This window comes from Salmo salar, chromosome 06 (genome assembly GCF_965601325.2).
Source record: "Salmo salar chromosome 06, fSalSal1, whole genome shotgun sequence".
Classification (NCBI taxonomy): domain Eukaryota; kingdom Metazoa; phylum Chordata; class Actinopteri; order Salmoniformes; family Salmonidae; genus Salmo; species Salmo salar.
The window spans coordinates 74,704,481-74,720,000 of record NC_138296.1 but is presented as its reverse complement, the minus strand read 5'-3'; the positions used below and the strand labels follow the sequence as shown (position 1 = coordinate 74,720,000).

At 43.6% G+C, this 15,520-nt stretch overlaps 1 protein-coding gene across 6 annotated transcripts in view; it reads right to left on the bottom strand.

The window, feature by feature from the left end:
- The window catches only part of LOC106607991 (syntaxin-binding protein 5), a 155,335-nt gene that overhangs the window by 54,649 nt on the left and 85,166 nt on the right, over positions 1-15,520 (bottom strand). For all 6 annotated transcript variants that reach the window (XM_082976962.1, XM_014205559.3, XM_082976963.1 and 3 more), the window contains exon 5: positions 9,099-9,233. In XM_082976962.1, the coding sequence (XP_082833088.1) occupies positions 9,099-9,233 (135 nt within the window). The remainder of the gene's footprint in view (positions 1-9,098; positions 9,234-15,520) is intronic.

The following is a 15,520-nucleotide window of genomic DNA, read 5'->3' as shown; positions in this document are numbered from 1 at the left end:
CCATATATTTGAATGTCATATTGAATTCATCACATATGCAATACAACACCTACCATCTATCTATATGCCATCAAACTCAATGTCCCATAGCGGATATCACACAACACCATCAAAGACCATCAACCATGTCCTGTGGTGTGTATCACAAATGTATAGTATCAACACACACACACACACACACACACACACCACACACACACACACACACACACACACACACACACACACACACGCACGCACGCACGCACACACACACACACACACACACACACACACACACACACACACACACACACACACACACACACACACACACACACACACACACACACACACACATAAACTAGAACAGCTGGTGCATCTGCAGGCAACACAAGCATCCAATACTGAAACAGCGGAAACACAGTCACACTGAAAATGTCCCCTATGGCAACATGGCATTAACAGCCCTTAGTCTGGGGCCTTAGCCAGGAACATGCCAACAGGACTACCTGTTTATGTGTATAGGGGGAGGTGGGATAATGTAAGCACAGGTATCGCAATGTGCTAACAAAAGAGAGTAAGAGAAAGATGGTGACAATGAGGGGGAAGGGACAGAAAGAAATAGGGATGGAAGAGGAAATCAGAATCGTGGGGGGTAACTTTCATCAGACAGGGTGACTTTCATCACACAGGGTGACTTTCATCAGACAGGGTGACTTTCATCACACAGGGTGACTTTCATCAGACAGGGTGACTATCATCAGAGAGGGTGACATTCATCAGACAGGGTGACTTTCATCACACAGGGTGACTTTCATCACACAGTATGACTCATCAGAGAGGGGGACTTTCATCAAATCAAATCATAGTTTATTTGTCATGTGCGCCGAATACAACAGGTGTAGACTAACCAATAGTGCAAAAAAAGGTATTAGGTGAACAATAGGTAAGTAAAGAAATAAAAACAACAGTAAAAATATAGTTAAAAACAGTAGTGAGGGTATATACAGAAGCGAGGCTATAAAAGTAGCGAGGCTACATACAGACACCGGTTAGTCAGGCTGATTGAGGTAGTATGTACATGTAGATATGGTTAAAGTGACTATGCATATATGATGAACAGAGAGCAGCAGTAGCGTAAAAAGAGGGGTTGGCGGGTGGTGGGTTGCGGGACACAATGCAGATAGCCCGATTAGCCAACGTGTGGGAGCACTGGATGGTCGGGCCAATTGAGGTAGTATGAACATATGTACATGAATGTATAGATAAAGTGACTGTCCATATATGATAAACAGAGAGTAGCAGCAGCGTAAAAGAGGGGTTGGGGGGGCACACAATGCAAATAGTACGGGTTGCCATTTGATTACCTGTTCAGGAGTCTTATGGCTTGGGGGTAAAAATTGTTGAGAAGCCTTTTTGTCCTAGACTTGGCACTTCGGTACTGCTTGCCATGCGGTAGTAGAGAGAACACTCTATGACTGGGGTGGATGGTGTCTTTGACAATTTTTAGGGCCTTCCTTTGACACCGCCTGGTTAGAGGTCCTGGATGGCAGGCAGCTTAGCACCAGTGATGTACTGGGCCGTATGCACTACCCTCTGTAGTGCCTTGCGGTCGGAGGCCAAGCAATTGCCTTACCATGCAGTGATGCAACCAGTCAGGATGCTCTCGATGTTGCAGCTGTAGAACCTTTTCAGGATCTCAGGACCCATGCCAAATCTTTAGTTTCCTGAGGGGGAATAGGCTTTGTCGTGCCCTCTTCACAACTGTCTTGGTGTGTTCGGACCATTCTAGTTTGTTGGTGATGTGGACACCAAGGAACTTGAAGCTCTCAACCTGCTCCACTACAGCCCTGTCAATGAGAATGGGGGCGTACTCGGTCCTCCTTTTCCTGTAGTCCACAGTCATCTCCTTAGTCTTGGTTACGTTGAGGGATAGGTTGTTATTCTGGCACCACTCGGCCAGGTCTCTGACCTCCTCCCTATAGGCTGTCTCGTCGTTGTCGGTGATCAGGCCTACCACTGTTGTGGTGTCTGCAAACTTAATGATGTTGTTGGAGTCGTGCCTGGCCATGCAGTCGTGGGTAAACAGGGAGTACAGGAGGGGACTGAGCACCCACCCCGGGGCGGCCCATCAGGAAGTTCAGGATCCAGTTGCAGAGGGATGTGTTTAGTCCCAGGATCCTTAGCTTAGTGATGAGCTTTGAGGGTACTATGGTGTTGAACGCTGAGCTGTAGTCAATGAATAGCATTCCTCCATAAGTGTTCCTTTTGCCCAGGTGGGAAAGGGCAGTGTGGAGTGCAATAGAGATTGCATCATCTGTGGATCTGTTTGGGTGGTATGCAAATTGGAGTGGGTCTAGAGTTTCTGGGATAATGGTGTTGATGTGAACCATTACCAGCCTTTCAAAGCATTTCATGGCTACAGACGTGAGTGCTACGGGTCTGTAGTCATTTAGGCAGGTTGCCTTTTTGTTCTTGGGCATAGGGACTATGGTGGTCTGCTTGAAACATGTTGGTATTACAGACTCAATCAAGGACATGTTGAAAATGTCAGTGAAGACACTTGCCAGTTGGTCAGCACATGCCCGGAGCACACGTCCTGGTAATCCGTCTAGCCCCGCAGCCTTGTGTTTGTTGACCTGTTTAAAGGTCTTACTCATGTTGGCTACAGAGAGCTTGATCACACAGTCATCTGGAACAGCTGATGCTCTCATGTATGCCTCAGTGTTGCTTGTCTCGAAGCGAGCATAGAAGTGATTTAGCTCGTCTGGTAGGCTTGTGTCACTGGGCAGCTCGTAGCTGGGATTCCCTTTGTAGTCTGTAATAGTTTGCAAGCCCTGCCACATAAGATGAGTGTCAGAGCCGGTGTAGTATGATTCAATCTTAGCCCTGTATTGATGCTTTGCCTGTTTGATGGTTCGTTGCAGGGCATAACAGGATTTCTTGTAAGCTTCTGGGTTAGAGTCCTGCACCTTGAAAGTGGCAGCTCTGCCCTTAAGCTCAGTGCGAATGTTGCCTGTAATCCATGGCTTCTGGTTGGGGTATGTACGTACAGTCACTGTGGGGACGAAGTCCTCGATGCACTTATTGATAAAGCCAGTGACTGATGTGGTGTACTCCTCAATGCCATCAGAAGAATCCCGGAACATGTTCCAGTCTGTGATAGCAAAACAGTCCTGTAGTTTAGCATCTGCTTCATCTGACCACTTTTTTATAGACCGAGTCACTGGTGCTTCCTGCTTTAATTTTTGCTTGTAAGCAGGATTCAGGAGGATAGAGTTGTGGTTGGATTTATCAAATGGAGGGCGAGGGAGAACTTTGTACGCGTCTCTGTGTGTGGAGTACAGGTGATCTAGAATTTATTTTCCCTCTGGTTGCACATTTCACATGTTGATAGAAATTTGGTAGAATTGATTTAAGTTTCCCTGCATTAAAGTCTCCGGCCACTAGGAGTGCCACCTCTGGGTGAGTGGTTTCCTGTTTGCTTATTTCCTTATACAGCTGACTGAGTGCGGTCTTAGTGCAAGTATCTGTCTGTGGTGGTAAATAAACAGCCACAAAAAGTATAGCTGAAAACTCTCTAGGCAAGTAGTGTGGCCTACAATTTATCACAAAATACTCTACTTCAGGCGAGCAAAATCTGGAGACTTCCTCAGATTTCGTGCACCAGTTGTTGTTTACAAAAAGCACAGACCGCTCCCCCTCGTCTTACCAGAGTGTGCTGTTCTATCTTGCCGGTGCAGCGTATATCCCGCTAGCTGAATATCCATGTCGTTATTCAGCCATGATTCCGTGAAACATAGGATATTACAGTTTTTGATGTCCCGTTGGTAGGATATTCGTGATCTTACCTCTTCTAATTTATTGTCCAATGATTGCACGTTGGCGAGTAATATTGACGGTAACGGCAGCTTTCCCACTCACCTTCTGCGGGTTCTCACGAGGCATCCCGCTCTGTGTCCCCTGTACCTGCGTTTCGTCCTCTTGCAAATAACGGGGATGTCGGCCCTGTCGGGTGTTTGGAGACTGTCCTGTGTGTCTTGCTTGTTGAAGAAAAAATCTTTGTCTAATCCGAGGTGAGTGATCGCTGTCCTATTATCCAGAAGCTCTTTTTTGCCGTAAGAGACGGTTGCAGAAACATTATGTACAAAATAAGTTACAAATAACGCAAAAAAACCCCACATAATAGCACAATTGGTTGTGCGCCGTAAAACTGCTGCCATTTCTTCCAGCGCCATCAGACAGGTTGATTCATCAGAGAGGGTGACTTTCTTCAGACAGGGTGACATTCATCAGAGAGGCTGACTTTCATCAGACATGGTGACTCATCAGAGAGAGTGACATTCATCAGAGAGAGTGACATTAATCTGAGAGGGTGACTAATCAGAGAAGGTGACATTCATCAGAGAGGGTGACTTTCATCAGACAGTGTGACATTCATCAGACAGGGTGACTTTCACACACAGGGTGACATTCATCAGAAAGGGTGACTTTCATCAGACAGGGTGACTTTCATCACACAGGGTGACATTCATCAGACAGGGTGACTTTCATCAGACCGGGTGACTTTCATCACACAGGGTGACTTTCATCAGACAGGGTGACTATCATCAGAGAGGGAGAAATTCATCAGAGAGGGTGACATTCATCAGACAAGGTGACTCATCAGAGAGGGTGACATTCATCAGTATGACTCATCAGAGAGGGTGACTTTCATCAGACAGGCTGACATTTATTAGAGAGGGTGACATTCATCAGACAGGGTGGCATTCATCAGACAGGGTGACTTTCATCAGACAGGGTGACATTCTTCAGAGAGGGTGATTCATCAGACAGGCTGACATTCATCAGAGAGATTGACTCATCAGGTAGGGTGACATTCATCAGAGAGGGTGACTCATCAGACAGGTTGACTCATTAGAGAGGGTGACATTCATCAGGGAGTGGGACTCATCAGAGAGGGTGACATTCAAAAGAGAGGGTGACTTTCATCAGACAGGGTGACATACCTCAGAGAGGATAACTCATCAGAGAGGTTGACATTCATCTCAAGGCTTTCATTCTTTCTTTCAACCTGTAATTTTCAGCCAATCAATCTGCAGCCAACCCCTGTGGTGGAGTGAAGTGGAGTGTGAGCACTGGTGGGTCAGCTCTGCTACTGCTCTGGGTCTCCTGGAGGACTGGGTGATAGATTACTGTCTCCCCATGGGCGAAGTTACAGGCCTGGAGGTCTGGATGGTACAGTAGGGCCTTATCTCTAGGCCCAGTTAGGACCCAGTGAGGGCTGAGGACGGGTGGGAGGGAATACACACACACACACACACACACACACACAGACACCCACACATACAGACATACAGGCAGGGGCAGCAAGAGGCAACATACAAGAATAAAGAGGGGGAAGGGCCGGGAGGGAGAGAGAGGACACCTTCTGGTGTTCACATGAACTGTGTGTCATAGTGAGCCTCAGGCTGCCCGTTACTCCTGTTCTACACTCAAAGAAAAAAGGGTTCCAAAAGGGATCTTCGGCTGTCCCCATAGGAGAACACTATTTGGTTCCAGGTAGAACCCACAAGCGGTGTGTGTGTGTGTGTGTGTGTGTGTGTGTGTGTGTGTGTGTGTGTGTGTGTGTGTGTGTGTGTGTGTGTGTGTGTGTGTGTGTGTGTGTGTGTGTGTGTCTCTGTGTGTGTGTGTGTGTCTCTGTGTGTGTGTGTGTGTCTCTGTGTGTGTGTGTCGTCAGCAGTTCCTGGTACAGTAGCTCAGTACACAGAAGTGAGTCAAACACACACAGTGTAACTTTATGTGATGACTACAGGGAGGGTGATGACTGGTTTAAGTGATGACTACAGGGAGGGTGATGACTGGTTTAAGTGATGACTACAGGGAGGGTGATGACTGGTATACAGTGGTTCTTCCTTTAAATAACGTGCCATAGAATTCTGCGGCACCCCGCAAGCTGTGCTGCAGTACGCCACACTCTTCTTTGCTATACCTAGTATGATAGTAGAACACAACTCCAGTGTATGCTGTCATGAAGTGGCCCTTTCTGGGTGTAGATTGTGACCCCCCCCCCCTCTCTCCTAACCCAGGTTTTATTATCTCAAGTCATAAATTCCTGGCAGAGACTCTGTCCCCCGGTCATGCAAAAAGAGAGTGAGAGAGCACAGAGAGAGACCAAAGGACTAGACTTGGCCAAACTCCTAAATCCCCATAATGGGAGAATTAAACAATATTTATACTTTCGAGAATGTAGGAATGGGCCGTGGACACTAAAGGCACAGTTATGACAGGTGTGTTTCATTTGTTGATCTCATGAAGGACAGGAAACAACCATAACGGTATCTCTTAAAGTGTACATTTCCCAGCTGTCAGGTTTACATCTAAATATTGTGAAACGTATGTGATTAAACATTACGATTTGTGAAAAGATGTAATGTGATATTAACCTTCTAAATGAGAGTATGGATTTTCATATAAAGATGAACTAGTCAGTGGCCACACCTGTGAGCCCAGACATCACATTAGGCTTCATAGAACCGCCCCTTCTTCGACAGAGGATAAAACTCACTCCTGAAGAAATTCACACCAGACCAAAACATGCCGGGTGACGCTGGTGTGTGAAGTGATTTAAACTACAACTCTACCTAAGGAAAAGACTATACCATATGGAGAATTGGCTACATAGCTGGAAATGGTTAAACTCTGACACTATCGATCCCTATAGAATAAGAGCAAATCTTAGATGTTTTATTACTAGTCTGCAGCTATAAATTATGTAAGTCTAGAGCGAGAATAATGTCAACCGCTGAAGCAACTATTCTATGAGAACATGTCTGAATGGTACTCTGAAGTATTCATTCTAACCATCAACAACCACGAAAGACATTGCAACTTGAATGAAAGTTAACCAGAGACTCTGATGAACCCTACAGGACGATCGAGGATTCCAACAGAGAAGACAACAACCACATATGGGCGTAAATATATATACATTGCAATTATTTTCGAAAGAGCGGCCGTTCATGTGCAAAGGATTAGCATTTCAATGAATATAATTATAGACTGTGTGTAATGAATCCATTTAGTCTTTCCCGCTCTTTCTCAGTCCCACCCATTTCCTTTGGTCTACCAAGCTGTCATATTGGCTTAGCCCACTAGGGACTTTTCTATCATTGTTAGTAACCAATATCTACAGTTTGTTTGTTATGTATTTCTGTGATTATTTAGTTAGTTAGTAAATAAAAAATTAAGCCAATTTGTATGTTGCTGATTCATAATTTATGCTAGGGTTCCAAGAATTTTACGACGTTCGGAATGAGACTAACAAGGTAATAATAATACATTCATGAGAATGAGTAATCGATCAGACATAAAAATATCTGAAGAGTTATATTCGGAAAATATAGCTCTGTAAATCAAAATTTTCCTTGGTGCCCCGACTTCCTAGTTAATTAAGTTTACATGATTAGTTTAATCACGTAATAATAATTACACATAGAGAATTGATTTGATAAAATAACAGTCTACACATTTAATGATAGTAAAGACATGACAATACCTTACTGTTACCTACAAGTATTTTGGTCTTTTCTCTACATATTACTAAACTAAAACAGAACCGGACTGAACGACAGTGTTCTGCTAAAGTACTGAGTGCTGCAGTATATCCTGGTAATCTTCTTGACAGTGTTCTGTTCCACTCTGTAATGTTCTGGGCTCTGCTTGGGGGTATTTCTTTCTATGCAGTGTGATACTGAGGTGGTGTAAAATAGAGAGCGCATTGTCTCTGAGCCGCCCACTCCACGGTCCCTGTCTGATGACAGCTCCAAAGAGGACAATAGGAGAAGATAAAAGCAGGAGAGGTATCTACCTTACATACCCGCAGCCCACAATAAGATGAGACAGAAAGAGAGAGGTAGAGAGAGAGAAGGGAGAGATAGAAAGTGCCATCCGAAGCGCTCTTGTCTAATCATAAAGCCTTTGTGTGCAGATATACTGTTGTCATCAGAACTGGATATGGGCGCCCCCCCACCCCCCCACCCACCCACACACACACACACACACACACACACACACACACACACACACACACACACACACACACACACACACACACACACACACACACACACACACACACACACACACACACACAGAGACCTTTAGTCTAGAAATACCATGTCAGCTTCAGGACTGGCAGGCACGACTCCTTAGAGACCCATACTGTCACCCATTCACACTACTTCCTTCCTTATAACCCACCTCTCCATGCCTCTACCTCTCTCCTACTTGTCTACCCCCAACCTCCTTCTATTTCTCTACTTCCTCTCTCCTTCCTCTCGTCTACCCCCTCACCTCTCCTAAACCCCCACCCAGCTCTATCAACCCCGCTCTCTTTCCTGTCCTCTCTTCCTCTTCTCTCTTTTTCTTGCCCGTCTCATCTCCTCTCCCCTCCCCCTCTCCCTCTCCTCTACTTTCCTTCTCCCATTCCCCTCAGCACTGTTGACACAGGACATCTGTACATGGCCAACACTGATCTTAAGAGACACCTGATCCATCCCTCACTATGAGACAGGAAGAGACAGGATGAGGAAAATGCTAAAAAGGTCACGAGTGAATTATGCAAGAGCTCTAGAGCAGAAACAACATGAGGTATGTCAACAGCAACACAAACACCCTGTGAAATAGCAGTGTCTTAATACTTTAACCCAGTGTTGAAGAGGCCTAGTAACTAAGAGTCAGAACTAGTGATTCACATCCTTTCTCCTTCACACCTGCGGTTAGTAAAGCCACCAGTTATGGATTAAGCATAGAGGTGACTACAGATGTAGGATCTTAATTTGACCTATATTGTCACAGCAAAATAATCCTGCAATAACAGGATTTGAACATTGATTCCATAATTCTGCTTGAGTAGGCTACAATAAAAGTGCAATACTGTTTGTATAACCGTGTGTTAGTGTGGATTTTCAGTGAATTTATGTAAATCATGAAGTTCATCGGCATTTCCCGCACTAAAAATTCTCAGCAACAAAAGAGTGATCAAATTAAGATCCTACAACTGTAAGATGTTCTTTGATAGGGCTCTCCATTCCACCAGTGTAAGCTCCACTCACAGTTCGATGGCTTTGTTCCACATGATGACGTAGCCTGAGAGTGTGAACGACTCCACGTTGACGATGTGGATGTTTCCTTTCTCTGTGCCGATGTACAGCCATTTACTCTGGAATGGCAGGTGGACGAATGTGATCCTGGAAAACAGAGAGAAAAGAGTGAGAACATTTATGTAGGAGCTAAGAGAGAGATAGAGACACAGAGAGATAGAGACACAGAGAGGTAGTAAAAGTAATAGTATTAGACAAAGAGAGAGAGAAAAAAGAAAGACAGAAGGATATTGCTGGTGATAACTGATTTGCATTTTACAACACAGAAACTGTGTAGATCAAGAATCTTCCTCAGTGTGTATTGATTTATACAGTGAGATAAATAATGCTTAGCTAAGACCAAGGTGACGGTAGAGGTGCTTAAAACTCTTTTGGGCACCTAATTACCGGACTGATTCAAGAGGAGAGGACTGGACCAGAACACATATTACTCTTCCTTCCCTCCTTCTCTACCTTTCATCAATCTGTTTCATCTTCTATCTTTCATCACTTCGTCCAATCATTCCACTTGTCCTTCAGCCATCAATCCATCCATTTATCCATCCATCTATCTAGACGAAGTTTAATGAATGGTTAACCTGTTAGGGCTAGGGGGCAGCATTGACACGGCTGGATAAAAAACATACCCGATTTAATCTGGTTACCACTCCTACTCAGTAACTAGAATATGCATATACTTATTACATATGGATAGAAAACACCCTAAATTTTCTAAAACTGTTTGAATGGTGTCTGTGAGTATAACAGAACTCAAATGGCAGGTCAAAACCTGAGAGATTCCTTTACAGGAAGTGGCCTGTCTGACCATTTGTTGAACTTCTTTTCCATCTCTATCATTTACTAAGGATCTCTGCTCTAACGTGACACTTCCCACGTCGTCCATAGGCGCTCAGAGCCCGGGAAAAAACAGAATGTCGTCATTCCAGCCCCAGGCTGAAACACATTATCGCCTTTCTCAAGTGGCCGATCAAGAGACACTAGCTTATGCGCGTGACCCCGACCGCCCCCGCCTTTGGGATTTTTTCCTCTGTTTGCCGAAAAGGAGATTCCCTGTCGGAATATTATCGCTTTTCTACGAGAAAAATGTCGTAAAAATTGATTTTAAACAGCGGTTGACATGCTTCGAAGTACGGTAATGGAATACTTAGAATTTTATTGTCACGAATTGCGCCAAGCGCGTGACACTTCTTTACTATTTCGGATAGTGTCTGGAACGCACGAACAAAACGCCGCTATTCGGATATAACGATGGATTATTTTGGACCAAACCAACATTTGTTATTGAAGTAGCTGTCCTGGGTGTGTATTCTGACGAAGACAACAAAAGGTAATGACATTTTTATAATAGTAAATATGATTATGGTGAGTGCTAAACTTGCCGGGTGTCTAAATAGCGAGCCCGTGATGACTGGGCTATGTACTTAGAATATTGCAAAATGTGCTTTCACCAAAAAGCTATTTTAAAATCGGACATATCGAGTGCATAGAGGAGGTCTGTATCTATAATTCTTAAAATAATTGTTATGCTTTTTGTGAACGTTTATCGTGAGTAATTTAGTAAAATGTTAGCGAATTCCCCGGAAGTTTGCGGGGGGTATGCTAGTTCTGAACGTCACATGCTAATGTAAAAAGCTGGTTTTTGATATAAATATGAACTTGATTGAACAAAACATGCATGTATTGTATAACATAATGTCCTAGGGTTGTCATCTGATGAAGATCATCAAAGGTGAGTGCTGCATTTAGCTGTCTTCTGGGTTTTGGTGACATTATATGCTGGCTTGAAAAATGGGTGTCTGATTATTTCTGGCTTGGTACTCTGCTGACATAATCTAATGTTTTGCTTTCGTTGTAAAGCCTTTTTGAAATCGGACAGTGTGGTTAGATTAACGAGAGTCTTATCTTTAAATGGCTGTAAAATAGTCATATGTTTGAGAAATTGAAGTAATAGGATTTTTAAGGTTTTGAAAATCGCGCCACAGGATAGCCGTGGCTGTTACGTAGGTGGGACGAATTCGTCCCGCCTAGCCTAGAGAGGTTAACCTGTTATGGCTAGGGGCAGTATTTTCACGGCCGGATAAAAAACGTACCCGATTTAATCTGATTATTAGCTTTGGATAGAAAACACTCCAAAGTTTCTAAAACTGTTTGAATGGTGTCTGTGAGTATAACAGAACTCATTTGGCAGGCCAAAACCTGAGAAGATTCCATGCAGGAAGTGCCCTGTCTGACAATTTCTTGCCCTTCTTGATTATCTCTATCCATTACAGGGGATCTCTGCTGTTACGTGACACTTCCTACGGCTCCCATGGGCTCTCAGAAGGCGGCAAAAAGCTGAATCGTGGCTTTGCAGGCTCTGGCTGAAAAAAAGTAGCGTGTTTGGGTAGTGGCTGGTCACAGTACTGTGAGACTCAGGCTCGTGCCCGAGTCGACCCCGTGCTTTATTTTCTTTCGTCTGTTTACCTAAACGCAGATTCCCGGTCGGAATATTATCGCTTTTTTACGAGAAAAATGGCATAAAAATTGATTTTAAACAGCGGTTGACATGCTTCGAAGTACAGTAATGGAATATTTAGAAATCTTTTGTCACGAAAGGCGCCATGCTCGTGACCCTTATTTACACTTCGGATAGTGTCTTGAACGCACGAACAAAATGCCGCTATTTGGATATAACAATGGATTATTTTGAACCAAACCAACATTTGTTATTGAAGTAGCAGTCCTGGGAGTGCATTCTGACGAAGAACACCAAAGGTAATCAAACTTTTGTAATAGTAAATCGGAGTTTGGTCAGGGCTAAACTTGGTGGGTGTCTAAATAGCTAGCCGTGATGGCTGGGCTATCTACTCAGAATATTGCAAAATGTGCTTTCACCGAAAAGCTATTTTAAAATCGGACACCTCGATTGCACAAAGGAGTTCTGTATCTATAATTCTTAAAATAATTGTTATGTTTTTTGTGAACATTTATCGTGAGTAATTTAGTAAATTCACCGGATGTTTGCGGGGGGTATGCTAGTTCTAAACGTCACATGCTAATGTAAAAAGCTGGTTTTTGATATAAATATGAACTTAATTGAACAAAACATGCATGTATTGTATAACATAATGTCCTAGGTGTGTCATCTGATGAAGATCGTCAAAGGTTAGTGCTGCATTTAGCTGTGGTTTTGTTTTTTGTGACATTATATGCTAGCTTGAAAAATGGGTGTCTGATTATTTCTGGCTGGGTACTCTGCTGACATAATCTAATGTTTTGCTTTCGCTGTAAAGCCTTTTTGAAATCGGAAAGTGTGGTTAGATAAAGGAGAGTCTTGTCTTTAAAATGCTGTGAAATAGTCATATGTGTGAAAAATTGAAGTTTTTGTATTTTTGAGGAATTTGTCATTCGCGCCACGCCTATCATTGGATATTGGAGCAGGTGTTCCGCTAGCGGAACGTCTAGATGTAAGAGGTTAAAAGCCTATGAACACCCCATCAGTCTCTACCTAGGTCCCAACGGTCATCTATCCCCAACTAGTCATTTTGACCTGGAATCAGCTCTTTAAAAGAAGCCCTTCAAGACTTCCTAATGGTGCTTCATGAATAAAAAAGGACCAATGTGGGTCGACTCAGTCATCAAACCAGGCCTGATATACCTGAACAGATCACTTCTGACCAGAACCACACTCCCCCAGGGAAGGAGGGAGAGGAAAGAAGAGAGGAAGTAGAATAGCATTATTGTAGAGTTAGCTAAGGGTTGGGTATCAAATGGTGAATGAAGAGGAGATAGTCAACCACTTTGTAGGATTCAAGCCCACATCTAATCCAAAAATGCCCTTCAAAAATGCACACTGCAGCCATTTGAGAGTTTTAGCATGAGAATCATGGGCTGTATGCATGACGCATCACACCATTCCTGGATCATCCATCATTATCCATGTCCTATCTCTCCTCCCTTTTTCGCTCTCTATCTCTTCCACTCTCTCTCTCTCTCCCCTCCCTCTCCCTCTCTCCTCTGTCTCTCTTCCACTCTCTGTCTCTACCTCTCCTCTTTCTCTCTGTCTCTCCTTCTTCTCTTTGTCTGTCTGGGTCTGGTTCTGCCCTGTTGGCTACAGGGATTGGTACAAGAGCCCTTAAAGTGGTCCTGTCCCATAGGCTCTGCTCATCCCTGCCGTTCCCTGACTAGTCAAGGGGCCCCAATGACGTATGATACACAACTCATGAACATGAGTATCATCCGATTCTGTTGGACTGGACACACATGCACGCAGAGTCACACACATACACACAAGTGGAGGTTCCTCAGAGGCGGAAGCGGAGGCCCATCCTCCTCAATGAATCTTATAAAAATAAAAATAGTGAAACATTAAAAAAGTTAAACTTTTTAGATAAAACTATACCAAATATATTAATGTCACCAAATAAATGATTAAAACACACTGTTTTGGAATGAAGGTCTACAGTAGCCTCAACAGCACTCTGTAGGGTAGCACCACGGTGTAGCCAGAGGACAGCTTGTTTCTGTCCTCCTCTAGGTACATTGACTTCAATACAAAACCTAGGAGACTCATGGTTCTCATCCCCTTCCATAGACTTACACAGTAATTATGACAACTTCGGAGGACGTTCTCCAACCTATCAGAGTTCTTGCAGCATGAACTGACATGTTGTCGACCCAATTAAAGGATCAGAGAATGAATATAGTACTGAAAGAATAGCACTACTAGCTAGCACTGCAGTGCATATATGTGGTGAATAGTTGACTAAAAGAGAAAGAAAGACAATATTTGAACAGTTTTGAACAAATTAATTTATTTCAAAATGAAGGAGAAGTGAGAGAGAGATATCATTGTATTTTTTTTCACTTTCACTTAGCTAGTGAATGCAGCTAGCTAGTTTAGCCTACTCAAATACCCGGCTCAAACAGAGAGGGATGCTATGTTAGCTAGCTGGCTATGGCTATACAACACTGGAATTCTCCCAAGTTGAGGTAAGTTTTTGGTTTTATTAATTAATTGCCACCTGCTAAAATGCTTGCTGACTGTATACTGTACTGCATGATTGTAGCGGGTTTACTAACACGTTAGTTCTAGCTATACCTATGACGTTAGCTAATATGGTTGACAACAATGTGTGTAGTGGTGAACGGTTATGATATGAAGGTTTGCTTGGAAAGGTTTTTTCGCCTGGTCACAGACAGCTGGTGTTGTGCACTGATGTCCACAAGCGAAGGGAAAAGGTGAGAGAAAATGATCATGCTGTTTGTATGTGGCTGCTATGAAAGTGTTTGTGTGTGGTCAGGGGTGAATTCATTCCGCTGATTCTGTAGAAAAATATTTCTTAAACAGAACAAACGGGATAAAAATATCATAATTTGTCTAATACAAACTCTCATTTGCAACTATTGGACTAATGATTACACCCTAGATCAGCTAGATTACTCTAAATGTTCCTCTTGACCTGAGCACCTTTGTTGTAAACTTTCATTCATAGGATAGGTTGTAGCAATCTCATGATGGGTATAGGGAAAATTAGAGTATCATGTAGTATCCTTAACCTTACATTGAGCTGGGTGAATGGACTATGAATGACAATCATCCAATATGCTGTAATGGAAATAAGGCCCCCCAAAAATGTTCCTCCCTCATCTTAAACGTCACACACCTCTCACACATGCACACAGCTGTACACACAGCTCTCCCTCTCCTTTTCATCCCATCCAATCTTCTCCTCTCCCTTCCTCTCTCTCTTCCCGTGTCCATCTTTTAGATTATCTTTCTCACTTGCTCCCCAAATCCAACCCGCCTCCTCGCCCTCTCTTTCTCTAGGTGTTTTTCTCCCTCTCTCCCTCTCCCTCTCTGTATCTCAGTATCTTTCTGGCTGCAGGGCAGTAGTGAGAAGCAGTGCATACTGTCAGACTATACACAAACACACACACACCTGGGTAGAGCTGGTCCCTGTCTCCACTCCACTGCTCTGCAGTATAATTAATATATTCATGGGTTTGAGGAGAGGTGTCAGGCTGCTCGACATGCATACACACACACACTCGCACGCACACACATACACACACGGGCGGACTGTGAACCTGGCATTTCTAAAACGCCAACCCATTTTTTTCCTTTTGACCAAAATGCCAGATGGCCAATCCGCCCCTGCACACACACAAACAAAATCACAAAGCAGGTGAACACTCGCGGACACCAATATACTTACATAACAAAACACAATCACTCATTCATGCATACACAAACACATGCTTAACCAGGACACACAACAGATCACACATGCATAGGTTGTCATGACGGCTATTGTTACCCCAGGAAATCTTAACTCTTATTACATACAGCTGGGAGGAACTATTGGATATAAGAGCAACGTCAACTTACCAAC